Raw genomic sequence first — 27,473 nt, 5'->3', positions numbered from 1 at the left:
TCCATTCAAAAATGACAAATTCTTTATTTAAATCAACAAACTCATCTTCCTCAAGCCCCAGACCATGGTAGGCAGCCCTTCCTCTCCGTCCCCTCACCCCACCCCTTAGCCACAGTGAAGGGAATGGAAAATGAGAAGCCACGAGGGCCCCTGCCAGGGAAGGCTGCCCCAGATGTGTGGTGAGCACAGTCAGTGCAGCTGTGGCCGGGGCAGCAGCTGCCACAGGCTCCTCCCTATAAATTAAGTTCCTGCAGCCACAGCTGTGGGAGAAGCATACTTGTAGAAGCAAGGCCAGTCCAGCATCAGATGGCAGAGGCAGCATCACTGACTCCCAGCCATGGAATGAACGGAGGGCACAGAGTTCAGAGACAGAACAGGCCAGGGGGAAAGAGAGGCCTGGCAGTCAGGGACTAAGGGCCCTAAATTTTGGTCCCAGGGGAAAAGAGGAGGCCAGTTGGTCCAGTTTTGATGGGTACGGGGAAGGGAATGTATTAGTAAGCACAGGGGAGAGGCTGCCAACAGGCACCTCAGAGGTGACAGGACAGGCTGAACCCCCCACCCTGACAGAAGGGAGCTTGAGAGCTCTGGGGCTCTCTGGGAATGTCACTGCTAAAATATATATCTACATATATATTAACCATTCGTGGGAGGGCAGGGGCAAGACCTGGGGTGGGATCAGAGGATCTGGCGTGGCATCCCGTAGCCAGTCATGCCTGCCTGAGATGCCCCGCGGTTGGTGCCCATCTGTAACCCGATCACGTTCTTGCCCTCTTGCAGCTGGTTGTCCGAAAAGTTCCGAGGATTCTCCTTGGATTTCCTGGGTGGTAAGGGAGTGGTGGTTAGAGGAGATCACAGGCTGCCCTAGTAAATCCCTTCCCTGGACAGAACACATGCTTTGCTGTTGGCTCAAGGGCTGGTGCCAGCTCTGCCCTCGAGAGCCATAAGCTCTCTGAAGCCACTTCCTCATGTTTCCAAAGGGACAGTCACTTGCCATCCCAGAGGGTGTTGTGAGGATTAAGTGAGATGAGGAATTTTCTGAAAGTGCTTTGTAAAGGGCCAGCTGCTACTGAGATTAGTTATTTCCCAGGGACAGGACTGGGCAGAAACGATGCACCTGCTGGACCCTGCGGCTGTCCCAGCAATACTTACTTAGGGAACCAATTGGGATCCCCAGAGAAGAGTCCATCATCCCGCGCTACTGCCAGCCCACCCAGATTCATCAGCGTCCGCTGCACACAGGCCATGTTCTTTCCTGGGAAGGAGAATGGGAATATGTCAGCCTCCACAGTGTTCTAGATGCCAGGATTCCACCTCTATTGCTAAGTCAGCAGGCCTGGCTTCCTAATTACTTTTACTCTTCATTTCCATACCCTTCTCCAATCCAGCCCCCAATATGACCAAGTGTTCCATGGAACACAAACACACCCCTCTTTCTCTTCAGGGAGCCAGAAAACAGTCCCTTCTCCCCGGTCAAGAGGGCCCAGCCCAATCTCTGGCCTCCTGGATGACAGGAGCCAGCCCCTGGCCCTGTCCCACCTTCCCAGAGGTCCACAGTTTGGAAGATGTCGGTGGTGTTAATGCCATAGCGCTCAGCTGCTTGCAGGAACTGAGAGATCTGCTCCATCTGCTTGAAGGCCATGGTGGAGGCCTGGATCTTCTTTACTGGGGCCTGCCCCTCGGGGTACAGTGCATTAATGAGCTCACATAGCACCTGGATGAGGACAGCAGAGGTGGAAAGGTGAGAATACGCCTACCTACGGCAGCTTAGCATGCACCACCCTCAGAACCAGAGACAATGAACCAGAGAGTCTCGTGTCTTGCCTGAAGGCAGCTTGGACTCTTTCACTAGAGTAAGCCTCACAGTCCTTCTTGCCAGCCTCCTGCCTCCGAGCCCAGAGTGAAAAGCCAGTGTTTAGTCTTTCCTTGCTAATACACCCTCCCACAGTTCTTTCCTTAGAGATATTTTCTTCCTCAGTGTCACCTCAGCCTTCCACTGCCTGGGAGACACATTCACCCTCACCCTCCACTCCACGGGAAGGGAGGGAAGCATGGGCCCTCTCACATCCTTGACAAAGATCTTCAGGCTGAGGAAGAGGCTGGGACATGTGTGCCCTCAGTCTTCCCCTCTTCAGGTTAAACAATCCCCAGTCCACTGGACCTAGTCCTGCTCTCCCTGCACTTCCAAGCCAGTGGGGCCCGGCTCTCACCGTGCCATCCTTGAGCCAGTTCTGGAAGTTCTCGCGTCCAGGCTGGGGCCGGCCCACATCCTTTCGGCACTGGGTGGTGATCCACTGGATCAGGATCTGCTCCAGATCTGCATCATACTGTTTCTCAATCTTCTGCTGCACCTCCCGGCTCAGGCCATATGCAGGTCCCCTGTTAGCCATTCCAGTGCGTGGTGGTGCTAGAGAGAGGACACACCCAGGCCTTTGGTCAACACCTTGCAGCCTGGAGAGTGGGGAATTCAGGAATTCTGCCTGCAGGGATACACACCATTTCCCCCAGGGTGAGCCCCAAGGATGAGGCCCAGAACTGTTAACAAACGCAACCCTGCTCTTTATAGCCCTGGGAAAGAGAATGATTTGGGGAGAGGAGGAGGAATGTGGAACAGCTTGGGAAACTGGTTGGATCTACCCTCCCTCAACCTCTGGGTTTTCTTTGCCTTTTTTTTTTTTTAAAACCATCTAGGTTGGTGCAAACCACTGGATTTTAACTGAGCACCTACTATTTGTGCTAGGGATTGTGAAAGAGATAGAAGCCCTTGGTCCTCTAGTGCCCACAGTGCCATCAGGGAGACACAGTGAGTACATATGAACAGGTAAAGATTGTACACAAATACTGAAGTGCACAGTTCAGATCACATGTTGTAGCAGCTAAAAGAAGCAGATGGGCAGAAGCAGCCCGGGAAGGCTTTCTGGAAGAGATAGGCCTGAATAGGTCCTTAGGGATTTCAGCAAGCAAAATGAATTTCCTACGAGAAACCAGACAATAAAAACAAATTCTACTTTCCCTTCTAGGAGCTATGATAGGCAGAATCATAGCCCCCCAAAAGTTGTCCATGTCGTAATTCCCAGAACCTGTGGATCTGTTACCTTGTATGACAAAAAGGGACTTCGTGGATGTGACTAAGATCTCGAGATGGAGAGATTATCCTGGATCATCCAAATGAGCCCAGTGTAATCACAAGGGTCCATACTAACTGAAAGTGGGAGACAGGTGAGTCAGAGTGGGAGAAGTAACAAAAACAACAACAACAAAAAATGGAAGCAGAAGTTGGAGTCACACAGGGCCATGAACCAAGCAATGCAGGTGGCCTCCAGAAGCCAGAAAAGGGAAGGAAATGGATTCGCCCCAAGACCCCCAGAAGGAACACAGCCCTGCCAACACCTGCATTTTAGCCAGTAAGAACCCTGTTGAAGTCTGTAGAACTGTAAGATGCTGTATTTGTGTTGCTTTAAATCACTAAGCTTGTAGCAATTTGTTACAGCAGAAATAGGAAACTAATACAGGAGCTCTGGGTGACATTTTTGGGGAAACCTGGGAAGAGAAGGCAAGACGGGGAAATACACAGGAGGGTTTCTTTAACTTCGTTGGAGGACCTTGATTAGCAAGAACTGGGTGGTTTCCCGACCAATGGCCTGAGTTGGCCAACCTCACTGTGGCAGTGTGTTCCCAACCAACACTCACCACCTGGGTCTGACACTCAGAGGCTAAGCAAGACCCGGGCATGCTACGGATGCCAAGGAGAGCCAAGAACCGAGAACGGTCCCCATTTTCTGTCCCACCCCCACCCTGGTTTGGCTTTTCTCTCTTCTCCGAAACAGAGCTAGCTGTCAGGCTGCTCACGAAAGGGGACCCCCAGGGCAGGCATCTGTGTTCAAGGGGAGGAAAGAGAGCCACCCCTTCTAACCACATCTGGCTCCAGGCCAGGTTGGCCTTCAGGGATGAAGTCACTCTGGCTCCCCCTCTCCCACACATCCAGGTTAAACAATCCCACCACTCCCGCTCAGTGGGCCTCAGGACTCTGCGAAATACAAGGGGACCAGCCTGCCTCAAACCCTCAACCCCTCTCAGCTGCAGAGGCTGTGTCTCAGGCCAGTCTCTCCCGTCCCGACTCCAACATGGCTGCTTATCAAGCTGCCCATTTCCGGCAGATCCTCCCCTAAATCAGTTATTTTTAAACCTCATTAAGAGCAACCCGCCCCCTCCACTTCCCCCAGCCCGAAAGCTGGGCCAGATAAATGTCAGTCTGGGCCCGGACCCACAGCACCAGGCACACACACCATCAGCTGGGGGAAGGCAGGAGGGGTGGAGTGGCTGAGTTCTGAGGAGAAAGCAAGACAAGCATTCCCGCCCTCCCCAGCGGCCACTCCGCCACAGAAACCTCTAACCTCTGAGGCACAGGGGAATGGCTGGAAGACAGGTAGGAGGAGGAAGGGGCTAAGAGCTACTACCACTAGTAAGCCCCCTCTCCGCTGCCCAGTTCCAGACCTCTCTCCTGGAACCTCTCCCTGAGGCTCGGGGATCACCATGGCACAGGTAAAGAAAAGGCAGGAGAATGATTAACCTAGACACTGGGATTAAGAACAGACAGAACGGCCTGAAGCCAGACCCTTCCAGTGCCCCCCAACCCCCAAGGCAGGACAAACTTGGCCTCCCAGACCCACCACTGGGTGGAAAGTGGATGCTGAGGAACCCCCTCCACCACCCAACTCTGGGGCCTGGACACAGCTGACAGGGTAGCGGCCTCCAGCTGCAGTGTATCTGCTCCACTCTGGGGCCATTGCCCTCAAGCTCTGAGGTGCCAGAGCCATAGGGCGGAGTCCTGAGAAGGGGCAGTTCCAACCAGGCCAGGCCTGGCCAGCAGCTGTTTCTCCTCCCCAACCCCACAGGCAGGCAGGAGCTGATGGGCTGCGGCTGCTGGAGCTGGGAAGGCCCACCCTAGGGACACCCAGGGGACCTGCCCCTGCCCTCCCATAAAGAAAACAGTAAGCAAGTTGCCTACCAGGGTGAGAAGAGATATGCCCAGCTGGAAGACAGGTGTGGGGGACCCCCAGAGCTGGGGACCCCAAAGGAAAGTGATAGCTGAACAACCTGGGGGATAGGCTGGCAGCGAGCAACCTAAACCCTAGCGCTACTCCAGCTGTGAGAACAACGCTCGCCCTCACCCTGGAGTTACATACAATAGGCGGGAAACGGGAGGGGCCACGCCAGGCACTCGGCCCCACCCAGACCCTAGGCTGGAAGCTTACCTCACCAAAGCCAAAGCCAAAGCCAAAGAAAAGGCGGACATGGGTAGGGGCGGGGAGGACTTCAGGGTTCTTGGCTACGGTGTTTAACTAGGAAGACAAAGGGACTCTCCATCCACCGTGCAGATGGGACACAGGAGAACTTCCCAACTCAGATTTGGGGCAGGGACTGTTCTCAAAGAGCAGTACAGTGAGGGCACCAGCTGACAGAGCGAGGTGCCACAAGCAGCAGCAAGGATGGGGGGCGGCCCACAATTAAGGGAACCACCGTAGGGCAGCCCCTCACCACCGAGAGTCAGGAGCAGAAGAGAAAGCTGAGGCTACACAAACAGGAAGCTCCAAAGCTTGCGTGGGAGGAGGGGATGAGGTGGGGGCCGTTGCCATGGCTTCTGTATACCAAACAGTGTTGGAGGCTGGGTGGGGGCTCCCGGCAGAAACACCCTCTCAACACAGACTTTGAGGTGAGGAGGCTGTGAGCACGGGATAAGTGGGATCGTCCCAGCAGTGCTCGGGTGTAACCAGGTGCAAGGGATTCCTCCAGGAGGCAGCTATAGTGGGGATGAACAGCATGTGAGGGGAAGATAGGAAATTACCCGTGTTGGGGTGAAGAAGCGGACTCAGGAAGTAGTCGTTCAGGAGAAGAAATTCCCTGGGAAGGGAAAGTGTTCTGAGCTAGAGAACCCACAGCTGAAAATTCTGGAGGGAGAAGGGATGGAATGAAGAAAGGATTGGGGCCAATCCCGGGGTGGGGGGCAGGGGCAGAGGCCTTGGGGTGAGGGAGGGAGTTGCGGTTGGACAAAACCTATTTGTTGGTTCTGGAATGGTAGGGTCCTACTGGACCCGCCCTGTCTTGGCCTCCTCTGCAGTTTTAGGTCTGCCCCTTGCAGTAGGGAGGAGAAACTGGGAGGGGGCTGGAGATAGAGAGCTATCGCTGTCTGGTGCTTTGGAGTCAAAGAGAACACTGGGGGACCCCCGTCCCAGCCGCAGGTCTTCTACATCGGATCCCACACTCCATCCCCACTCTCACCCCGTTTCTCTCTGCCCCACAGATACCAACTGCTCACAGAACTCCCAAGACACCGGCTCCAGGTAGCCCCAAGAGGCCCAGGGCGCGGGGGTGGGGGGAGGCGGCAGTCCACTTCCGGCCCTGCAGGTCCGGCCTCCCAGCCGCCGCGCCCCCCCCCACCCCCACGACCACACCCTGGGCCGTTAGAGCAGATGAGTCACCCACCGCCCTCCCGCCGTTGGGGTGACGCAGTGGTCTGGGCAGCCCGCCCGCCCGCGGCCACCACCGGGTTTCCCAGCAGCAGGGGGCACCCGGTGGGGGCAGTGGCGCTCCGGCTGGGGTAAAAGCAGCCACCACCACCCCCACAACCTCACACAGACAGGGCACCCCGGGGCGCAGTCAGGGCTGCAGCACCCAGACCCCCGAGGTCGGGGGACCGTCATAGAGATGACTGGAGCTTCACAGAAGGTCACTGTGCGACCCATGCGGAGTCCTCTAGCCCCAGCTCGTGACCTCGAGTCCCCAGAATAGCAAGCTAGCAGGAACAGGAATGAAAAGGGCGGCCTCGGGGACTCAGAGGGCACGCAGTGCCCACACGTGCTCCTGGAACCAGGAAGTGAAGGGTCGCGCGGGAAAGCCCAGGAGCACGAGCTGGCCCAGGGCCGGCGCCACGACCCGGGGTCACTCGGGGCCAGTCAGCTAATGTCCGACGCCCTTCTTTCCCCTCGCCCCTGTGAGGACTCGGCGATGGAGCCCGCGGGTGCAGCTCAGTCCCTGAGTCCGTGCTTCGGACGGACGGACGCCCTGTCTATGCATGGACTAACCTCGCCTGACCTCATCGTCCAACAATGTCGGGTCAGGGCTTGGGGACAGGATCTGACAGCACGGGGCGGGGTAAAGTAATCACCGGACCCTTGCCTGGTGCCAGCCCTTGATCCCCGCTGGAACAAGTCAAAAGCGCTGGCTTCTTGGTTTCTACAGACCATGCACATCCCCCCGACCCCTGTCCCTGCGACTTGCTCACCGTTCAAGCGGGCTGGGAAGCGGCGCACTCACTCAAGGCAAGGGCTGCAGCTGCAAGTGGTGCGCCCTGCCCAGCCGGGGGTTTTCAGGAGGGTCCCGCCTCAGACGGGGCGGACCCGGGGCGGGGCAAGGGCCAAGAAGGTTTAAAGGCGCCGCAGCGCAGAAGGCGGGGGGACTGCTTGAGACAGAGGGACAGTTGACCAGAGCAAGGGTTAAAGGTTCGGGGAGTCTGGACCTACGAAGGCAGCTGCAGTGGTCTCCACCCGTGAGAACCTCAGCCTCCACCGGGAGCCCGTAGACTTGTGCCGCAGTAGGAAACTTGCTGCCTAGAAAGTTAGCTGAAGACTGTGGGCGTGTTTATGTGGGAAGAAGCCTCCTAGTTTAGAGGCTGGCAAGGTAAATGGAGGCACAGGAAGGCCTTTCCCCGACCCCAGCTGACTAGTGTGTGACAGGACTGGGACTTGCAGGCCGGGACAGCACCCCCACGTGATCTTGCTCATCTCTTACTTCAAGCCTGGGCAGGGACTAACAGTGAGGTCACTCTTTGCCCAGGGCCCTAGGGGCGTGTTCGGTGTTGGGACCCAGGGTTCAGATCTGACTTCTCCCTGCCTTTCATCTCCTTTTCTCTGACCTGGTATCTCTTCCTAAATCCTGGAGGGATCACAGAGGGAGCCCTCAGCGGGAGGAGGCTGGCCAGGGCTCTTTTGTCTCTGAGGGTGGAGGACGGCACAGTTCAGGGATAGAGAGAAAGCCCCCCACCCTTTCAGGCTTCAGTTGAACAGAGTCACCCTGGGTGGAGTTCTTCACACATGTTAGAGTCCTCCCTTGAACCTGAGATTCCAGGATGTCAATATCCAGTCCCGTCCCACCTTTCTATTCTCTGTTCCCTCCCCAAGTCCTACACAGCCCTATATTCCAGTCCCACTGATTGTCAAGCATTCTCACTCTTCTGTGCCTTTACAAAGGCTATTCCTCTGCCTAGGATAGTTTCCCTTCCTTGACTGGCTCCCCACCTTTACCTGCTGTGTGACTGTTGTGCACATTACTAAAGCATTCTATGCTTCAGTTCCCTGGTCTATAAAACAGAGCTAATAGTACTACCTAATTCATAGAATTGTAGAGAACTAAACAGTCCACCTATAGGGCTTAGAGCAGTGCCTAGCACATAGTGAATACTACTATTATTATTACCACCATCTGTGAGGGTCCTGAGGACTCCCCTCCAATATGTGGCATTTGCCCCGGAACACGATATTAGCGTTCGCTAAATGTTTGTGGCCTTGAATGCAACATCTTCCTTTGTGCTACCACAATAACCAACACATAGCTTTATCACAGAACTTATCACATCATATGGCAACTATTTCTTTACTTGTCTGCCTCACTGACTAGAAAGAACTCAAGGGCAAAGGCATGTCTTCAAGAACCTTATTTTCTCAGTATCTACTTCAATGGCTGGCCTTTAGTAGCTGGCCTCAGTAAGCACTCAATAAATGCTTCTTGAATGAATGCTGAATGCACCTCCATTCATTCAATAAGATTCTCCTCTTCTTTAAGGGTCCAGGGATTCTCCTGGCACTCTCTCAAAGACTGACAACACACAGAAACATCTTTCAAACTTTATTCACCTGTAAAAAACTTCACACACACACACACACACACACACACACACACACACACACGGTGGGGGGGGGGGCAGACCTAAGATCCCTGTTCCAATCCCCAGACTCACCTAGGGGGTCAGCACATACATTCCATACCAAGGTGACCCAGGCCCACTATCCACTATCAGGGTCTAGGCACCAAAGGGGCAGACAGGGGCAGTCCTAGGTTGAAGCTAGGTCTGTCTGGTTGGGGGCCTCCTTTGCAGGTCCATATGCCTTTTCCCAGCCTCACTTTAGGGGTGTTCACAGCAGAGTGGCCTGTTCAGGGTGAGGGACTGGCTGTCGATAGGCTGGTAGCCGAGCCCTAGTAGCATCTCGGCGGCGGCGGAAGGCCAGGAATTCCTCCCGAAGGGCAGCACAGCGGGCCTCAGGGCCAGTAACATGGGCAGTGTTCAGGAGGCAGCCCTCCTCTGGAGTCTTCACACCTGCAAGAGGCGGGCAGGACAATGAGAAGAAGCCCTGAGGTTCACTGAGTGAAGAGTTCAGAGGTGAAGCTCGTTAGGCCCTTCCAGTACAGATGGCCCAAGGGGGCAAGGCACAGTCTAGAGCAGAGAAGCCTGGGAGGCAGGGTCTGACTGGGAATAGATGGGTCCTAAGGTGGCAGGGGGGATGTGGGACAGCATGGCCGAGATGCCTGCCTTTCCCTGGGGCTCACACACCTAGCTCTGGCTCAGCTTCAGGTCTGAGCCGGGAGCTGGCCAAGCCCAGGTGCAACGTCTCCAGCAATTCCACGTCCCCAGGGAATTCTGAGTCCCACTCATAGTTCTCATCCACAGATGTGTTCCTCCTATAAAAAAAGACAAACATATGGTGTGGGTGGAGGAATAGAAGCTGTTCAGAAAAGTCTGAATTCAGGGACCACAAACTCACATTAGGCCATGGGTTTCCCCTGAAAAATCCCTGGACCTCAGCAAAAGTTTCTAAAAGGAGACAAGGTTTCCCATTCCCAGGGTGGGAGTGGAGCAGAGAAGGCGCAGGGTATTGGGAGAGGGGTGAGGTCTGTGGCAGGACTGAGGCAGAGGTAGGGATGGGCAGGGACTGCTCTCACCTCTTGCTGACTGTCACCACATGCTCCCTTCGGGGCCATCTCTCAGGGCCACTGGCCCAGCTGCTGGTGTCTCCTGGAGCAGGGCTGAGGTAGCTGCCTCCAGCAGAGGGGGCTGTGGAGGGGGGCCGCAGGAACGAAGCGCTGCCTCGCCCGCTGCTCTGGCTGGTGAGGCTGCCTCGAGGGGCAGCAGGGAGAAGGCCTGGCAGCAGCCGCTCCCTCAGTGTCCAGTCAGCCAGGGCTGTGTAAGGGGGTTCTGCAGTGGCCCCAGCCCCTACCACAGCCCCAGGAAGTGATTCCCTGGGGGACACAGGAGGGGTGTCTGGAGGACGAAGGAAAGATGAGGTGGGGCAGCGCCGGGTATCCATGTAATCTGGGGGTGCAGCAGGGCTGGGCTCCTCAAGAGGGGGCCAGTCCCCATCCACATTCATCTCTCGGAAGAAGGGCAGGCTCAGGTACTGGAGTAGGGGTCCAGGACCTGGCAAGGGACTGGGTGGAGCTGCTGGAGGGGGCGCCACAGGGCTGATGTCTTCAATGCAGAGGGGCTGGGGTGCCCCACTGGGGCTGCTGCTGCTACAGTCAAAGGACCGGGCGAGACACTGGGCTGGAGTCCGAGGTTCTGCCTGCTCCGGGCCTGACCTTTCCTGGGGGGCCGCCACAGTGGGCCCCATCACAAAGCGCCCATCTGGGCCCCGGCAAATGGGCTCCAGGGGTAAGGGTCCCCGGCTAGGCGGAGGATCTGGGTGGGGGCTGGGAGTTCCGGCAGGATCCCCCCAGAGCAGACTCTGGCGCAGGCTGGGAACTGGGGAACCCTGGAGCTTCAGCTTCGCCACGCTGTCAGGACTGCCTGAGCCCAGAGCAGAGCTGGGGAAGGACAGGAGATCAGGGTCTGTGGTAGGGGCAGGTCCCCCTCCCAGGAGCCAGCGTCAGGCCTTGAGAGGTTTGGTGAACAGAGCAGAGCTAGGGAGAACAAGCGAGGAAAGGACCAACAAGGTGGAAGGGGTGGAGGGAAGGCACAGGCCATACTGGACCGGCCTCAGGCTGGGGCCACTGCACACCCCTTCTTACCTTCTCCCACTTTTGTTCCTCTCCCACCCCTAACATCCCCCTAGTAAAGATGCAAAAAAGGAAGCAGAGGATACTGGCATGTACAATGGAAAAGCAGAAGAAAGCCAAGGAGGTGGAGGCACTTACGGTGCAGCTGATGTCCCTGTCGGAGAGAAGATAAGAGGTGGATCTGGAAGGGCACGAGAATAATAGGTGACACAGGCAAAAAACCAGGCCCTCCAGGCGCAGACTCTCTCACCCAACACCAGACGCCCAACCCCATCCGGGTGGGAAAAGCGTAGGCAGGACCAGATGCAGGACTAAGAGAATGCACCTGGATCACACAGGAGCGAGGATTTTCCCCCAGGTAGGAGGGGCTTAAGGAGGGGCGGGGCCTTTCGGTGCGCTAGGCCCAAGTGCGCAGGAGGAGGGCTGAGGGTGGAGGGGCTTACCTTGGCGGAGGCGCTTTCGGCGGCGGCGGGCAGCCCTTCGCCGGTTCATGAGGCAGGCGGCCAGAATGCTCACGAGGACGGCCACGCCTAGGAAACAGACCCCGCCCACCACGCCGGCCAACACAGGCTGGGGCAGGAGACCCGGCAGCTGCGTGCGCGAAGGGTAGACCTCCAGACCTAGGCAGGGGGCCACGAGGGAGGGTCAGTGGACTCGGAGCCCACCCCCTACCCGCAAGCCCTGGGGCTCCTCCCTCACTCCAGGTGCTCACCAGAAGTGGAGACGTTGGCCGTGTTGCTGGGGTCGCTGACGTAGCTGCCTGCGAAGGCCACGAGGCGGAACTCATAGAGAACATCCTGCGATGGGGATGGAGTGCCAGGAGGGAGGTCAGGGCCCAGCACCGCCCATCCCAGCGGTGCGCGGAAAGACTGTGCAGGTGGGACGGAAGGGTGAGGTAGGATGCGGAGATGAAGAGCTCAAATCAAGATGAGAAGATAGGGTTTGGGGAATGGAGAAGGATGCAGGAGAGGCCCTAGGAGGCTGCTCCATGTATTGCCTCTCGCACATACCTTGATGAGGCCTGGTACCAGCAGCTCTGTTTCTGTGCCTGCCACAGCTGGGTCCAGCACCTCCCAGCCCTGGGAGCCTTGCCGTCCTTCCAAGACGTAGCCATCCAGTCTCTTAGGGACCAGCTCTGGGGGATCCCAATGCAGGAGTACCCCCCGGGGTGTCCTCACTGCCACCAGACCCCGTGGAGGGGACAGGGGAGGGGATATCTCTGTTGGAGGAAGCCTGGGTGCAGCTGGCGTGGTAGGAAGCCCTGCAGGGGACAGAAAGGCAGGTCAGAGCAAGGATTCCCAGCGCCCCTCCCCTGGCCTTCCACGACCCCAGTGCCCAACTCTTCTCCCAGAGCCCCTGAAGACAAGCTCAAATCATCTTCCACACACCCCTCTGGACCCTAAACTGGCCAGCACCTCTGCCCCTTCCCACCCAGAACCTCCTATATCCTAACTTTCCTAGCAGCCCTTCCCCATCCTTGTCTCTGCTGTTCTGGGACTACAAGCCTCTCACCTTCAGGAGCAGACAAGACGATTTCGCTGAAGGGACCACTCCCCAGCTTGTTCTGAGCCAGCACGCTGAACTGGTACTGGGTGTGGGGCTGCAGCCCTGGCACTAGGAGGTGAGCAGCCCCCACAGGCACTGCCAAGGACACCCAGTCATGGTGCATTCGGTCAGGACGCTTGGCCCTGGGAGACATGAGGACACGGGGGGGTACCTCGTTAGCTAGGTAGACCAGAAGATCTGGGGTCCAGAGATCTAACCAACTCCTCTCTGCTCAACCATCCAAGGTCTCAGGACCTTGGCCCTGAACTCAGAATCTGGAAACAGGGAAGCAGAGCCAGGACTGGTGAAGGATAGAGGGACAGAAGACAGGGCAGAAGGCCAGATAGGTTCAAGGAGGAGAGGAAAGGAGGCAAGATTGGCGCAGAGAAATGGCAGGAGCAGGTCACTCACAGTGGCGTGTACCAGACACTGAATCTCTGCAGATAGCCACCATCAAAGCCAGGCTCCCAGGAGACATTGGCACCCTTAGGCAAAGGCACCACGGACACATTGGTGACAACATGAGGGCTAGTGCCTGGGCAGGGGGGAATGGAGGAATGGTGGTCAGGGCCTGAGGGAGTGTAAAGAGTAGCAGGGGCCCCAAGGCCAGTGCCCTTCACCCATCATCATCCCAGGGGTCCCACACCCATGATCCCCTTTCTGGGCCTCCAAAAACGATTCCCATGTAATTTCTCCCAGCCCCTGGCCATCTCTCCAGCCACTAACCCAGCACGTAGACGTTGGTGGAGGCAGCCACTCGGGCCACAGCATTGCTGGCACTGCATTCCCAGTGCCCGTGGGCCTCCTTGGTCAATGGTCGCAGGATGAGACTGCTGTTGCTGTCCACCTGGGCCTGGCCTTGCAGCCCCCGGCCCACCTACAGAACCACTGGTGAGCCCTGAGGACACACGCAGCCACCCCTCACCAAGGGCGCCCCTCATCTCTCCAGGCAGCTCCAGTTCCTCCCCACCCTGCCTCTGACAGCCCTCTCCTTCCCATACCCTCCCTCCCACAAAATGGCTGGGGCACAAGAGGCAGGGGTGAAGTGGGCACGGGTACAGGCAGAGCGGGCTCAGGAGCCTTACCTTGGCCCAAGAGACAACAGGAGGAGGGTCCCCTTGGGCGGAGCAGGGGATGAGCAGCTCCCGCCCTACTTCTTGGAAATATTCTTCCTTGGGCCGCTCTATAAAAGCCGGGGGAGCCTGCAAGCCAGGTCTGGCATTGGGAGGGGCCCTCTCTTACATCACCATCTAAGGTTGGCTACTCCCCCTCTCTGTGTTCCTGTCATGCCATGTCTCACCTCACTCTCTCTCACTCCCCCTAGCTAAACACTCACCAAGCCTGTCTCCACCTCATTCTCTCTCCATCTCTCAATTCTTCTGTGGCTCTGTGTCTGTTCCCCAGTGGGTAGGGGCTGGAGGGAAATGGTGGCATAGTAAGGGCTGGCAGGCTTAGGCAGGACTCTCAGTGATGTACAAACTTCTGCAGAACATTCTTCCTCCCAGAGCCCCAGAGAGGGAGGCAGCACGGTCAAGGTTAGTGAGAGTTGGGGTGGACAGGATATCTTACTTTTGGATGTGTGTGACTGATGTCCCACCTCCCAAGCACCACCTCTGCAGAAACCTCTGGGATGGCATCAGGCAGCTGCTGCCGTGGCCACCATGGGAAACAGACTTGGAAACCCCTCCCCATGTGTCTGCCCCGCCCCACCCCCATCAGCCTGGCCTTAGCGCCATCTCTAGCCATCTGACTCACTGTCACCACAGGCCCCCGCCCACCCCCGGCCTAACCTTGAGCAGCACGCGGGTCACAGGGGAGGGCCCGGCGGTACCAAGACTGTTGTAGGGGGTGCAGGAGTATTCTCCCAGGGCATCCTCATTCCCCAGGGCGATGATCAATGAGCCTTCTGTGCCCTGGGACCAGCCAGGGAACTGGAAGGAAGAGGAGATGACAGCTAGAGAGAGGAGCTCAGCAGAGACAAGCCCGGGATGGCAGTACAAGAGAGGGGGCAGGACGAGAAACCCACAGCTATGCAGAGGACTCCAGCAGCTCCATGTCTAGGCCTGACCCCTCTCCGACTTCCAGCGCTTCCTTTCTCTCCTGCCTACAGAGGGACCCCTCCCAATAGTGTGAGGCTGTGACTGCACAACTCCAGGGGGTAACACTCACAGAAAATACACTGTGAATGGCCACCCCTGGAGTTGGGCTACATGGGGCTTCCTGCCTGCTGGGACTTCACCTGGCTCCCTTCCCAGCACTCCACAACGAAGTTCAACGTCTTCCGCCCCACACCAGCTCCTATTTCTCTATTAAAGGGCCCACTGTCCTCTTTGCTGAAGTCTGCCTCCGCACGTTCCCTCACTCCCCCAGCGAAATCCTAAGCCAGTCATCCTGAGAGGTCCCTTTTGTCGGGGCATGAGCCCATTCATCTTCATGTCGTCCTCTCTAAATCAGACTCCACAACTCTCACCTGGCCATTTCAGCAGCTTCAGAACCCCTCTTCCTATGTCCAGTATCTCCTGCTACATTCCACTGGATAAGCTCAATCCCTGATCACAGCTCTGATGCTATCACACCAATGCTCAACAAACTCCAGCAGCTCCAACTGCCTGCAGACTTTTTTCTTAAACAGTCAACAAAGATATACTGAGTACTATTGTTGTAGAAGCCCCAGCTACACTACGATGAAAAGATGGCAATACTAGGCCTCAAAAAATTTATAGTCTCTGCAGACAAAAGATCCCAATTGCCTTGGAATGAGGCAATGGTAACCTGGCATTCACAGTTCTGCCTTTTGATGCCAACCTGTCTTTCCAGCTTTCTCTGCACCGTTCATGTCCCTACAGGCACTCCAGCTTCCACCCAATTGGATGATCCATGATTCCATAACACATGATTCCATAAACGCACTGTACTACTTCCTGCCTCTTGAACCTGGTTTCTGCAAGGGAATGACTGTCTCCTCTTTGAGGCCCATCACCAGAGTCCCAGAATCTGTTGCTGGTCTAGCCTCAACCACCCTAAAAGAAAGGCATGAGCTCCATCCGTGGCCTTCCAGACAGTGTTGCTGTCCTCTGCCCAGGCAGTGCCCACTTGAAGGATGGATGCCTCCTTGCCCCTGCCCCCAACCCAGTATCCCACACAGCACCTGGTAAGAAGTGTGTGTTCCCCGGGACACACAATTCCCCAATCATCACACGAAAGAACCTTCAGTTCTGCTTCTTGACTCTTTCCCATCATTTTCCCCAGAGATCATCTCTCTTCTTTCCCCAAAGAAGACACAAAACCACCACCTTAAACCATGGAAATTTTTCCTCAGGGGTTTTAAGTAGTCTCCTATGCAACATGTCTCATAACATAAATTAAATTCACAAAAGATGTGTGTCCCCAGTCACAGAATTGAATTAAACTGAGCTAACTCCACCCTGCTGTCCTGAGCAGAATAACACCAAGCTGTACTGCCCCAAGCCTGTACCTTGTCCAGCTGCAGGGCCTTTCCATCCTTGGTCCAGCTGACAAAGAGCAGTGGGGGGTTGGCACGAACCGGGCAGCGGATCACCCCCGGCATGCCTATGGGCAGGGGCGTCTCAGGAGGCATAGCTGTCACCTGGGCTGGGTCTGGGGGAAAGTAGTGGCAAGTTGGGGGAGAGGGGCTTGGCCTGGCCCAGGGGAAGGGAGCAGGCTGTGGGAGAAGCTGGGGTCAGGAGCTTACAGAGCACAGTGAGGTAGGCAGAGGCTGAGGGTGGATGCAGGAGGCCATTGCTGGGCACACAGGTGTAGCAGCCGGCATCATCAGGCTGGGTGGCCTGCAGCCGCAGGCTCCCGTCCACCAGAATCCGCACCCGGGACTGCAGGCGGCTGCAATGTGGCATGTGTGAGGAGGGATCCAGGCCTTGCCCAGCCAAGTGGCTCTTCAGAGACTGTGAATTCCCCACCTCCACCCTCCTAATGAGGGTGACCCCACCTAATGTGGAAGACATTGGTGTTGTCCTGGAACCAGCTGTAGGTGAGATTAGCAGGGTATGCCTCAGCGTGGCAGGCCAAGGAAACATCCTGGGAAGCATTGACTGTGCAGTTCTTGGGGGGCACCACGATGACTGGGGGTCCTGTGGGGTGCACAAGGGGAGGAAGGTGGCCTCAGCCCACGGTCTTCCCAGAACCCTGAGGTCACCTCTGCAATCCTTCCCAGCTCTGCCCTCTGGAATCCTAGGGCTCGTTGTTACCGGGCTTTGGGGAACGGAAACAGAAGCTTCCCCCGTATGTAACAAGAATTCATCCTCTCCCTGAGACCCATTCCTCTTTCCAAATTCTCTCTGTTCCATCAAGAGCAACCCCATTCATGCGGTTCCACTGCCTAGGAATGGTGTGTGTGTTTGGGGGAGTCAGTTTAACTCTGCTCATTTACCATTTGTATCCCTACTTGTCACCTCTTGAATTACTTCTCTGTCTCTGACCCTAACCCAGGTGCCCAATACTTCACCTCAAGATGCTGCAGCAGCCCCTGACTCCAGGCTCCCCTGTGGCTGCCACTCTAATCGCCATTCATACAGAAACAGCCCCTTGAGCCACAGAACACTTCTGCTCAGGAACGTGCAACAGCACCTGGCTCCTACTACACTAAGCTCAAACCCAGCCGTGTGGACCCCTGAGATCCAAACCCTCCCTACCTGGCCAGCCATCTTTCCATGTCAGCCCTCATGAACTCTTTCAGGTCAGTGTGGGCAGCTGACTGTCCCCCATCTCCATGCCTTTGCTCCCTGCACCCCCGGTCTGGAATGTCCCTCCCAAGGGCCTGGCCACACCACATACCTCCTGCAAAAGCACCTCTGCTACTACAGTTCCACTACTTCTTCCCCTCTCTGGGCCGGTACCGCATGAGCAGTCAGTAAGAAGAGGTCATGATGCGAGCTGACACAACAGAGCACTGACTGCATGCGGGACACTGAGTGCTAAGCACTTTACCTGCACGACCTCATTTAATCCTGACCAAAAGCTTGGCGGTGGGAATTGTCTCCATTTTATGGATGAAGAAATGAAGGCTCAGAGGCAGAGAGATTGTGAGGTGATTGCCCAAGGACAGCAGGAGAGGCAACATTCCCATTAGGCTTCCTTATGCCACAGACGACACTTTAACCATCACCCGGCACTGCCTTTCTTACAGTACCACGGACAGCAACACTTCCCTGTTTCCCCAATTAGTCCCACTTCCCCGCAAAGATAATAGGCTCTATGAAGGCACAGTCCAGGCCTTCTGCTTCTCAGTTTCCCTTCTAAAGGAAGGATCTTGGCCAGGAATTCCATGTGCCTGTGACTGGGCTCAGCTGGACCTAAGTAAATTCTTGTAACAGACCTGAGAGGTAGACATGAGTCTCTTTATAAAGATGAAGAAACTGGGACTCAAGGAGTTAGCGGGTTCACAGCCTAACACAAGCACCCATGTCCTTTCCACTATAACACACTACTAGGCACTAAGATCGCTTTGTCTGCTTACCGAGCCTTTTAAAATTAAGGTGCTGGTTTCAGAGCGACAGCCTGCATTGGGAGCCCCCTCAGCTTCCACGGGCCCTGCCCTCAGGCACAGATCTTCCTATCTTGCTGCGAACCAATTCAGCCATAGGTCACAGCCCCCTTGCATAGGTAACCCTGGAGCCCAGCCCTCCCGCCAGAGAGCACCTAGCACTAGCAGCTGGGTGGCGTGGGTGGCGCTGCCCTCAGTGCTGGAGGCTTGGCAGGTGTAGACCCCAGAGCTGCCTCGCTCTACCCGGCGGATCCGCAGTGTCCCGTTCTGCACCTAGGGAAGGAGTGGGTGAGGAAGAGTCCTTTCCCCTGCCAGCCTCAGATCCTGCACTTCCGAGGCTGGCCAGCAGAGGGAGGCAGCACCCCAGGCTCGGGGCAAACAATGCCAACCCCCTCTCCTGGCCCATCTTCCAGCCTGGCCTTTGCCTCCTCTGTCCTCTGGCCCCACTGCCAGGCCCCCACCTTCCCTTCACACTCTATATGGCTCATTCTATCCACCCCCAGGACTCACTTGCACCTGGCCCTGGCCCTGGCCCTGGCCCTGGCCAAGGTCCTTTCCTCGGAGCTTCCACGTCACACGAGGCAGGGGGCTGCCACGGGCCACACAACGCAGGGTCACAGGCTCCAGTTCCTGCACTTCCAACACAGCAGGAGGTGTCTCCTGGAATTGAGGGGGCGCTGCAAGGGAGACAGGCATCGGGGCCCCAGAGGGGCTGTCAGCGCAAAGAGCAGTGTCCGAGGGCCAGGGAGATGACTCAGGGCTCCAGCCTGCTGCCCTGCCCACCCACCAGCCCCGCCTCATAGGAATGCTCAGCCCGGGGCCACCCTGTCTGCTGCACCCGGGCCAAGTGAGGATTCTATCAACCCACCCCCACACACTGGCCTGGGGTTGAACCCAGGCTGGATGTCCAGAGCCGGCGGGGAGAGCCACGTCCCCTCGGGAGGAGCACTGTTCTGGGAGTGAGGAGGGCTGGGTCCTAGACTCTGCTCTGCCACTAATCAGTGGCATGACCCAGCCTCACCTATGCAGTGGGAATGATTATGACCTCCTTCCTACTTAGGAGTGAGACAGAAATAATAAGGGCCTGGGTGAAAAGGTATTTTGAAAACACAAAGTGCTATGTGTATGTAAGCTGTGTTTCACTCAGGGCCCAAGAGCCCCCTCTCTCCCACCCACTTCCCTGGCCAAGGAAGCAGGAGGGAAGAGAAAGAGGGAGTTCCTGACACAGAGCTTAGAAGACTGATTGGATTTATATTTGAAGAACTGAAAAGGGCAGGAGTATGGGGGAGGGGTGAGATGCAACTACTAAGTGAGCAAACACGGACTCTCAGGAAGGGTGGGGCATCGGAGTTGTTTGTGGGATAGAAATAGAACTCCCTCTTCCCCTTTCTCCCACCAGCCAGAGGTCCCCATCCTCCTCCTCCCTGTCCTTCTCCACCACCTGCCCCGCAGCCTCATACAATTGACTGTCAGATGCACCCAGGAGCCGTTAGCAAAATCGTCTTCAGGGATGTGCTGGTCCAGGAAGAACACGCGGCACTCGTACCAGCCCTGGTCTTCCACCCGGAGACCCTCAATCTGGAGAGAGGCCCCCTTCTGCAGCCGGACTCGTCCTGGGGGAGGAGCCCTGAATCAAGGGTGCTGAAGGAACCCCATGGAAGCCCCAATCCCCTGGTCACACTGGTAATTCTTAGAGGTAAGAACAGGCTCAGTCTCTCCCAATTACTCTGAGAGTGTGAGGTCCACAGAGATGCAGATGGGGTTGGGGTCATTCAGGACAGGTCCCTCCATTCAGCCCCTCTGACCGCTCTTGCCGTTCAACAGCTGGGACCCTGTCTACACAAAGAGAAACCAAGGGGACAGCAGGTGGACAAAACCTTCCCCCTGAACTGCACTCGGCATCCAGGACTGTTGGGGAAGGAGGTGAAGAGCCAGCACGTAGTCTCCTCTGGACTCTTACAGGATCTGGGCTTTTTTTGTAGGGGAAGGTGTGAGCTCCTGGGAGTACTCCTGATAGAGCATTGTTTCCCTGAAAACCTCAGCAGTGTTTGAGGCCCTAGCAGGGGAACCCAGACCCCGCCTGCCAAAGCCCCTAATCCCTCAGGGCTATTATCAGCAGCCTAAGCGCCTTAGGGTGGCCAGAGTCCAGCCCAGCAAGCAGCAAAGTCAGCAGCCTCCTCGCCCCATCCTTTCCATGCCCCGGGGCACTCAGGCCCCAGCAGGCTGACCACATACAGTTCCACAAAGCCACACAACCACAGTACAACCAGACACCTCAACCCCGCTGTTAGTCAGCATCCACACCACACTGCCAGGCTCAGACCGAGGGTGCCTACCCAAGCCCTCAGCACCCTCCCTGGATGCAATTGTGCACCCCAAACGGCTTCATGGGTCCCTGGCAGTGTAGCCTCGTGATACAGGCACACACTTGGGAGCCAGATAGACCTAGGCATGAGTCCAGCTCGACTGTGTACTCTTTTGGGCAAGTTACTTAACCTCTCTTACCTCATCTGTAAAAAGAAGAGAAACAAAATTAAGGTGGGGTGGAGGAGAGAAATAACGTAGGGAAGGCATGTAGCATGGTGCCTGGTATCACTGGATGCTCAAATAAAAGTTGTTGAACAAATAAATGAGGTCTAGATTTGAAATCAGAAAGCTGCACTCAAGTCCTGGCCCTGGCCCTAAACTGATCACACATCATCTTCCTTTTCTCTCCCTGCATCAGTGAACAGCACCACCACACACCAAGTTACCTTATCAGGAACCTGGCATCTCCTAGATTCCTCAGTTACCTCCCATATCTACTTGCTTATTAGGTTTTTCAAATCCTACCTCCTAAACATTTCCCCTTCTCTGCTGTCCTCACCTTTACACGTGTGGCGTGTCTCACCTGGGTTTCTCCAACAGCCTACTTGCAGGTCTCCCTGCCTCCAGCCTCCTCCCCTCTACATCCCATTGCTCATCCCCACCTTGACCTCCGCTGTGAACAAATGGAACTTTCTTTTTTTTTTTTTTAGAGACAGGGTCTCACTCTGTTGCCCAGGCTGGAGGGCAGTGGTTTGATTGTAGCTCACTGCAGCCTCGAACTCCTGGGCTCAAGTGATCCTTCTGCCTCAGCCTCTCAAGTAGCTTGTTTACAGGCAAGTATCACCATGCCTGGCTAATTGTTTAACTTTTGAAGACAGGGGTCTTGCTATGTTGCCCAGGCTAGTTTCAAACTCTTGGCCTTAAGGGATCCTCCTGCCTCAGCCTCCCAAAGTGCTGGGATTAAGCTGTGAGTCACTGTGCCTGGCTGCATTTTCTTAATCTTATGTTGTATGCAAATGTTGCTCCAAGTCCCTTTGCATAGCGTCCACCCCAGCTCTTCCTAATACTAGAAATTCCGAAGCTGTGAATGTGCTCAGTCCCTGCAATTTGCTTCCATTCTACCTCTAGAGTGATCTATTTCAGAAAGAAGAGAAAAGAAGGATCAAGTTGAGGCAGGCTTTGTGATCTTAGGCAAGAGTCTTTTTGTACTTAGAATGAGTTCCAGGGTGTGGATTCTCTAGGATGGGTGGACCTGCTTAAAGGGCTAGGTGTTGAAATCCCCACCCGGGAGATAAGACTAGGCCTAGCGGGTAAATATTTAACATAATCATTCCCTTCTACCTACTGTCAGGATTCCTCAAGAAGGCTAATCTGCCTGGCTGCTGAACCCTGCAGACCCCAGACTGCAACCTCTTCTATGTCCCATATGACACTTTTCATTATTGTGATCTTCTAGCTCCACAAAGAAGGAAGAAGAGGGAAGGAAGATTGAGTGTGGAATACGGGCCATGTAATATTAGGCGTTGTCACCATATTTAATCCTCCCAAGAATTCTATTGTAGCTTAAGGAATTAAAATGTTAAGTTTCTTTCCAAAATCACATGGCTAGTAAGTGACAAAGCCAGGCTTCTTTCTCCAGGCGCAGCATGCTTTCCATGGACACGGGTGTTAGGACAAAGTGCTGTTCAGGGCACTGGGTGTAAACGGTATATTCTCACTTGGGAGATGCTGGTAGCCAATGGGTAACAGTGCAAATGTTACTGAGAATATCCAAAGAAGCATACTGCGTGTCCTAGCTTTTCTGACAGTTGGACTGCTAGACCTGTAGTGTTACAGAAGAACAGGAAGATCTCCGGCAGGGCAGCCCTGAGTCCTCTTGAGTCCTGGGCCCACCTCCTGGAGGCCTCCCTCCACCTGCAGGGCTAAAGCCTGTTGACTTCAGATCTTCCCGTATGCAGGGGTGTGTGAAGAAAACAGGAGACACAGTCTCTGCTCTCTTGAGCTCTCAGAAGGCAGGGAACCCACAGTCACCTAAATGGGCAAGTTCATGTCCACACATCCACAAAGAAGTTCAAAAAATGGTGCTAACTGCACCCAGACATTGCACTATGAAGCAAGAGGAGTAAGGAAGGCTTCTGGGAAGCTGTGACTGGGCAGAGGGTTAAGAATAAAAGGTGGTGAGGGGAGGTGACTAGAGCAAGCAGGGGAGTTCTAAGTGGAGAATGAGGTCACTGATTTTTATCAAACAACTCAGGGCAGAGAAAAAAATGCACGTCCCTTCTGCTATGTGGGGCATCTTGAAAATCCCAAGAAATACAGCACAAAAGTCCATCCCGCCATTTTGATGAGTTGGTCTAAGATCCACCTTAGGAAAGCTGGTGTCGACTAAGCCTAACCTTCTTTCCGGAGGCCTGGTCATGGGTTCACACCACATAGGCACTGTACGGGCACAGGCCGGGACACTTTACACACGGCAGCTAACTGAATCCTACTCTTTAGTCCTAGCTTGTTTTGTATTGCTTTCACTCCATGGCACTCGTTGATAAATCCAGTCCCCTCTGCTAGATGCTTCTAGAGTCCTCAAAGATGGGAAGTCTTCCCTTCTGTGTGGTCCCTAATCCTCCAACAGTCTCTGTCAGGGTTCCGCACACATTCTAGACCACCAGCCCCACAACAGTCCCTGGCCCATCTCCCCTTCACTGCCCAGAGGGTTTATGACAGAAGAGCATTGTCCTTAGCAACCTCTACCTTCTGTTGCTTAGCAACTGCAGTTCCGAGTCCCCTACACAAAGGCTGAGAGGCCCCTTCCACACTGTGAGGCAGTAAAAGGGTTAGTGGGCTCAGGGGTCTCCCTCAGGTCTCAACTCCCTCGGCCAGAGGGCCCGACCAAGAGCTCCAGACTGAGGTAGGGGTGTGAACAACGGATAGGAGTAGAGAGTAAGTCCCAGAGGCTACTGCTCACAGCCCCTGCAACTCAAGCAACAGCACAGACAGAAGGAAGACCCACAGGTAGACAAAGTTGCTAACCATCCAGTGGCTTCAGGCCTGAGGGACCTCAAGGCAGGACACAAGCTGGAGAGAAGGAAGAGCTTCAAGTCTCCCTGGTGGAGTCCCAGGAAAAGCCCCTCTCTCTTCCGCCTCCCCTTGCCTTGCCCTCAGTCAGGCAACATTTTGAATCTGTCCAGTCTCAGCCCGGCAGCCCAAGACCCCTCCCAGGCCCGGGCAGGCGGAGGCAGGGAGGGAGGGCTGGTGGGTACAGCCGTTTTTTTCTCCACTGGTGCTAATTGGGGCCCGCTTTCATCCATTCCCACAGGGCTTGTGTAGACACATACACTCCCACCAGGCTGTTTGCCAATAACTGCCCCCAGTTTGAAAATAAACTTCCCTTCTGCATCACCTGCCTGCACCTCCTCCCCTCTCCGCTCAGCCCGCCCTGTGGCAAGGCTCAGCCAATCCCAGGGTTTCCCTCAAGATTCAAACTAAAGAGGGAAAAGGTGGGGGTCTCCCCATCAAAATCCTCCCAGGTGGCCTTTCCTGGGTCTCCCCTCTCTGAAGAGGAGGCAACAAGACTCTCTCTCAGCCCTAGCCCAGACCCGTCCTCAGGGCCTCCTGCACACTGCCCTCTGAGACCTGGCACTAAACCGCTTAGATTAAGGCTCCATCTGGATTAGGAGGAAGCAGAGCCATTGTAGCCATTCTAGGGAGCCAGCTGGGGTGCAGCAGAAGGCGCCCAGGGAGGCTACACACGATTTTAAGTCCCAACAGGTGCCACCTAAAGCAGCAACCCAGGCCAGCCCCATTCAGTCACTGACCTTTGGGGAACCTGGGCCCTCCCCAGCCACCCTCTCCGTACACCTGTGCTTCTCTACTCAGAAGCAGGCTGAGTGCCCCTGGAAAAGCAGAGAGGTCACAGCCGCACCCATCCTGCTGCCCCATCAGCCCATTCCCTAGAAGACTTGAATCCCTGAGCTAGCATTTAAGGTGATGGGGAAGGGGGAGAGGGCAGAGGAGTGAGCAGGTAGTAGAGCCAGGACCAAGGTAGGGCCAAATGGGGAGACTACAGATCAGGATGAAGTCTGGGAGGTTTCATGATGAGATCTAGAAAAAGCAGTTACAAAATTAGAATGGATACTTGGAATAGGGCTACAGGATCTCCTTTGGAACAGACCACGTGGAGTCCTAAATAGCACAGCTATAATAGTGAGTGTGAGTGTGTGTGTGTGTAAATGAATGAATCTTTCAATGAATTAACACTGCTTGGGAGCACAACCATGCTTGTTAAGCAGAGTTAAGGCAGCAGGGCTGGAGATGAGATCAGGGCAGGGACAGAGCAGTTCACAGGAGGCCTTGCCCAACTCTACCCAGTCCACCTTTCTTGCTGATACCTGCCTACCTCCCACCTGAGGAGAACTCTTACCCACGTAATCAGGGTCAATTCTGGGAGAGTAGAGGCCGAACTGGATGAAGATGGGAAGCAGGAATCCAAAGCGCAGCCACTCGATGACATGCAGTGGGGGCCGGCCGGCCGGGGGCAGCAGGTCACAGCCCAGCACCACACTCTCCCCAGCCCGGCCTACCACCGATACCACCTCAGGCTTCCCTCGACCTGCATGATGGGTGGCATGAGGGCACAACGGGGGGCCACGGTCAGTGCTGGGAGGGGAGGTGCCATCAGTATCTCTGTAGGCACCTTAGGACTTTGGGTGACTGGAGAAACCCCCAGTTCAGCTTCTCCAGAACCAGCCCTATTCCTCCCCTGCCCTCACATGCTCAAAGAGGAACCCTTGAGGAACACCCCCATACCCACCCCAAGGCTAACAGGGTGTTCTTGAGCCCAGGAGTCGAGCTTACCGTCAGCCCCCTGGCTGATAACCAGGCTGAGGACGGCCAGGCCGAGGCACCACACCATAGCCCAGCTGGCCTGCTCGTCCAGCCCCTCCTATCCACAGGGGCCCAGATGGAGGGGCCAAGGGATGTCCTTCTGATCAGCTCAGGGAACAGGTTTCAGCTCTCACTCATCTGTACAGTGAGGGCTTGGCTCATGTAACACCCGAGGAAGCTGCTCTCCGGAGAACCACCAGATCTAAATGCAAAGTGCAAGGCAACATGCAGAGTTGGCCAATACTGGAGCCCAGAAGAAACCCCACCATTAGAGAAAGGCACTGGGAAGAGAAAGGAGGGAGGAGCGTAAGTAAGTAAGGGGTAGGGGGAAGGGGGGAATCTTGAAGCCCTGAGGAGTAAGAGCAGGAGTAGGAGTACTGGGAGAATGGTGAGTGCTGAATGCAGAGACCAGAAAGGTGAGGAAATAGGGGAGGTTGGGAGAGCTGGGAAGGTCTTAGGAAATGCGGAAGGATTCTGGGGACGCCTGCTTTCTGAGAGTCTTGAAAAACTAAGCCAGAAGAGAACTGGGGTTCCTTATATACTTGGAAAAAGATTTTTGAAGGAAGTATGGTAGATCAAGACTTTCATGGCCCAGCCTTCTCTTGCTTCTTTCCTTACTCTTGATGCTTACAAGGTATAGCAGCAAGATGGAACCAGTGCTGTCACCTTCACCTCACTGTGACAAATAAGGGCCCTGAGGATCTCTGTTCAGAGGCAGAGAGCCAGTCAAGGGCAAATCCAGGGCCCTTAACCCTCAGAAAGTGGTCCCCAGGACACCCCCATACAATCCCTTGCCCTATTTCCCCGGTTTCTATGAAAAACTCTGGAAGCTGGGGACCCAAGGCCTTTCTCCATTCAGTCTCCCTACACTGCTTTGGCAATGAGTGAGGCACTTGGGAGAGGAGGAGCTGCCTCCCCCACCTGCCGGTATGGGGGGCCCAGGCAGCATCCTCCAGGTCTGGACAGGTCCTGGGGCTGGCAGCTGGCACAACTTCCTCATGATACTGCCAAACAGCCCTCCCACTGCCAGGCACCACCACCGAAGGACCTCACCCAAATCCCTCCCACTCACTCCCCTCCAATATCTTCGGGGTGGCGAGGTTTGTCAGGCTCTCTCTTCCCCAACCCCAGGCATGGTCCAAAAAAAGCCTGTGAGTCCCTGAAGTGTACAAAATGAGCCCTGGGGCATGGAGGGTAGGAGCTCCTGACAGCCCCACAGATCCTAGGGCAGTCTCAGAGAGCCAGAGGGTCCATGCCAGGGCCCGGCGCAGCCAAGTGGACTCTGCTCTGAGGCCTCCAACCCACTCTTGGCCACAAAGTTCAGGATAGACTATAAGACATCCTCCACAGAGTCTGATCCTTTCCTCTACATAATGATCCTGTACCGTCTAACTTCTGGCAATTCACTAGCAACAAAGCCCCCTGTTTCCCACTGCCTCCAGGCAGCTCTCCCATACTTCCCTGAAAAACCTTTTTCCAAGTATATAGGAACCCCCTAGTTCTCTCCTGGCTGTTTTCCAAGACCCCGAGTAACTAGGTATCCCTAGAATTCCTCCGAGTCTCCTAATATCTTTCCAACTTCCCCGGCCTCCACTATTTCCTCACCCTTCTAGTCTCCTCACACACCACTCCCTCATCCTCCCATTATTCCCTTTCCAGTTATCGCTACTATGCACAGTCCCCCCACAATTCCAGCTTCTCGCACCAGATCTCCAATTGCAGCAGGCCCCCTGCGCTACAAGGAACTCCCTTCTGGTCTCCCCGCCCCCCAGCCACTTCTCCCCATCTTCTCCTGCCGAGAATTCTCCTCCCTGGGATTCTCCTGCCTCAGCTCACAATACAATTCTGATACCCCACCCCCAACAATTCCTTTCTCCCTCGCATTTTACGGTCCCCTGGAACTCCTCCTTTCTCTTAGAACCCACCAAGAACTCCCCCACATTGCCTCCAGAACTCCTGCAGTTCTCCGGGAACCCCCACCCACCCGCCAAGAATTCCACTTCACTCCCCAGAACTCCCCTAGTTCTGCTCCCCCAACGAATTCCACTTCTCTCTAGAACTCCCCGCTTTCTCCTGTCCCCCACAACTCCGCACTACTCTCCATGCCCCTGCCAGCACCCCCACTTCTATACCCCCAGTACGCCCCCTCCCTCACCTGCTCCGCACCGCTCTGCTCCAC

General features: G+C 55.6%; 2 protein-coding genes across 7 annotated transcripts; both read right to left on the bottom strand.

Moving 5' to 3' along the window:
- Positions 1 to 18,754, bottom strand: TAGLN2 (transgelin 2). Of its 5 annotated transcripts, none has more exons than XM_011970410.1 (7): positions 7,280 to 7,332; positions 6,904 to 6,906; positions 6,504 to 6,511; positions 2,208 to 2,404; positions 1,537 to 1,711; positions 1,150 to 1,252; positions 1 to 817 (listed from the first exon to the last, which is right to left on the bottom strand). In XM_011970410.1, the coding sequence occupies exons 4-7, from the start codon at positions 2,385 to 2,387 to the stop codon at positions 676 to 678; spliced, it is 600 nt and encodes a 199-aa protein (XP_011825800.1). In that variant the 5' UTR covers positions 2,388 to 2,404; positions 6,504 to 6,511; positions 6,904 to 6,906; positions 7,280 to 7,332; the 3' UTR covers positions 1 to 675. The 5 variants fall into 5 exon arrangements, with proteins under 5 accessions (XP_011825800.1, XP_011825801.1, XP_011825802.1 ...); XM_011970411.1 differs by lacking the exon at positions 6,504 to 6,511 and adding an exon at positions 4,714 to 4,721 and having other exon boundaries at positions 7,280 to 7,320; XM_011970412.1 differs by lacking the exons at positions 6,504 to 6,511; positions 6,904 to 6,906 and adding exons at positions 5,128 to 5,134; positions 6,708 to 6,712 and having other exon boundaries at positions 7,280 to 7,316.
- On the bottom strand, positions 8,886 to 27,473 carry IGSF9 (immunoglobulin superfamily, member 9). 2 transcript variants are annotated; one of them, XM_011970414.1, is made up of 21 exons: positions 27,450 to 27,473; positions 25,265 to 25,496; positions 24,831 to 25,019; positions 19,567 to 19,719; positions 18,617 to 18,783; positions 18,262 to 18,379; positions 16,553 to 16,694; positions 16,301 to 16,446; positions 16,064 to 16,206; positions 14,379 to 14,519; positions 13,674 to 13,790; positions 13,315 to 13,465; positions 13,000 to 13,123; positions 12,556 to 12,731; positions 12,054 to 12,304; positions 11,756 to 11,840; positions 11,487 to 11,663; positions 11,182 to 11,224; positions 9,991 to 10,851; positions 9,602 to 9,729; positions 8,886 to 9,367 (listed from the first exon to the last, which is right to left on the bottom strand). In XM_011970414.1, exons 2-21 carry the CDS (start codon positions 25,320 to 25,322, stop codon positions 9,186 to 9,188), a joined length of 3,552 nt encoding a protein of 1,183 aa, XP_011825804.1. In that variant the 5' UTR covers positions 25,323 to 25,496; positions 27,450 to 27,473; the 3' UTR covers positions 8,886 to 9,185. The 2 variants fall into 2 exon arrangements, with proteins under 2 accessions (XP_011825804.1, XP_011825805.1); XM_011970415.1 differs by having other exon boundaries at positions 16,064 to 16,158.

The sequence above is a fragment of the Mandrillus leucophaeus genome, unplaced genomic scaffold, assembly GCF_000951045.1.
Source record: "Mandrillus leucophaeus isolate KB7577 unplaced genomic scaffold, Mleu.le_1.0 Scaffold947, whole genome shotgun sequence".
NCBI classification, from domain to species: domain Eukaryota; kingdom Metazoa; phylum Chordata; class Mammalia; order Primates; family Cercopithecidae; genus Mandrillus; species Mandrillus leucophaeus.
The sequence above is the reverse complement of the archived record's forward strand: the minus strand, read 5'-3'. Positions and strand labels throughout refer to the sequence as shown.

Bases quoted from the DNA above. Each gene is read 5' to 3' on its own strand.
- IGSF9 (XM_011970414.1), bottom strand. From the start codon at position 25,322: ATGGTGTGGTGCCTCGGCCTGGCCGTCCTCAGCCTGGTTATCAGCCAG. The intron at 13,124-13,314 runs GTTAGTGGCTGG...CCCCCTGCCCAG, and splicing joins CACCAACGTCTACGTGCTGG to GCACTAGCCCTCATGTTGTC. The intron at 10,852-11,181 runs GTAAGTGCCTCC...GTCCTTCCCCAG, and splicing joins ACAGGGACATCAGCTGCACC to CTCTGCTCTGGGCTCAGGCA.
- TAGLN2 (XM_011970413.1), bottom strand. From the start codon at position 2,387: ATGGCTAACAGGGGACCTGCATATGGCCTGAGCCGGGAGGTGCAGCAG. The intron at 1,712-2,207 runs GTGAGAGCCGGG...GTCCTCATCCAG, and splicing joins ACTGGCTCAAGGATGGCACG to GTGCTATGTGAGCTCATTAA. The intron at 1,253-1,536 runs GTGGGACAGGGC...TCTCCTTCCCAG, and splicing joins AACTGTGGACCTCTGGGAAG to GAAAGAACATGGCCTGTGTG.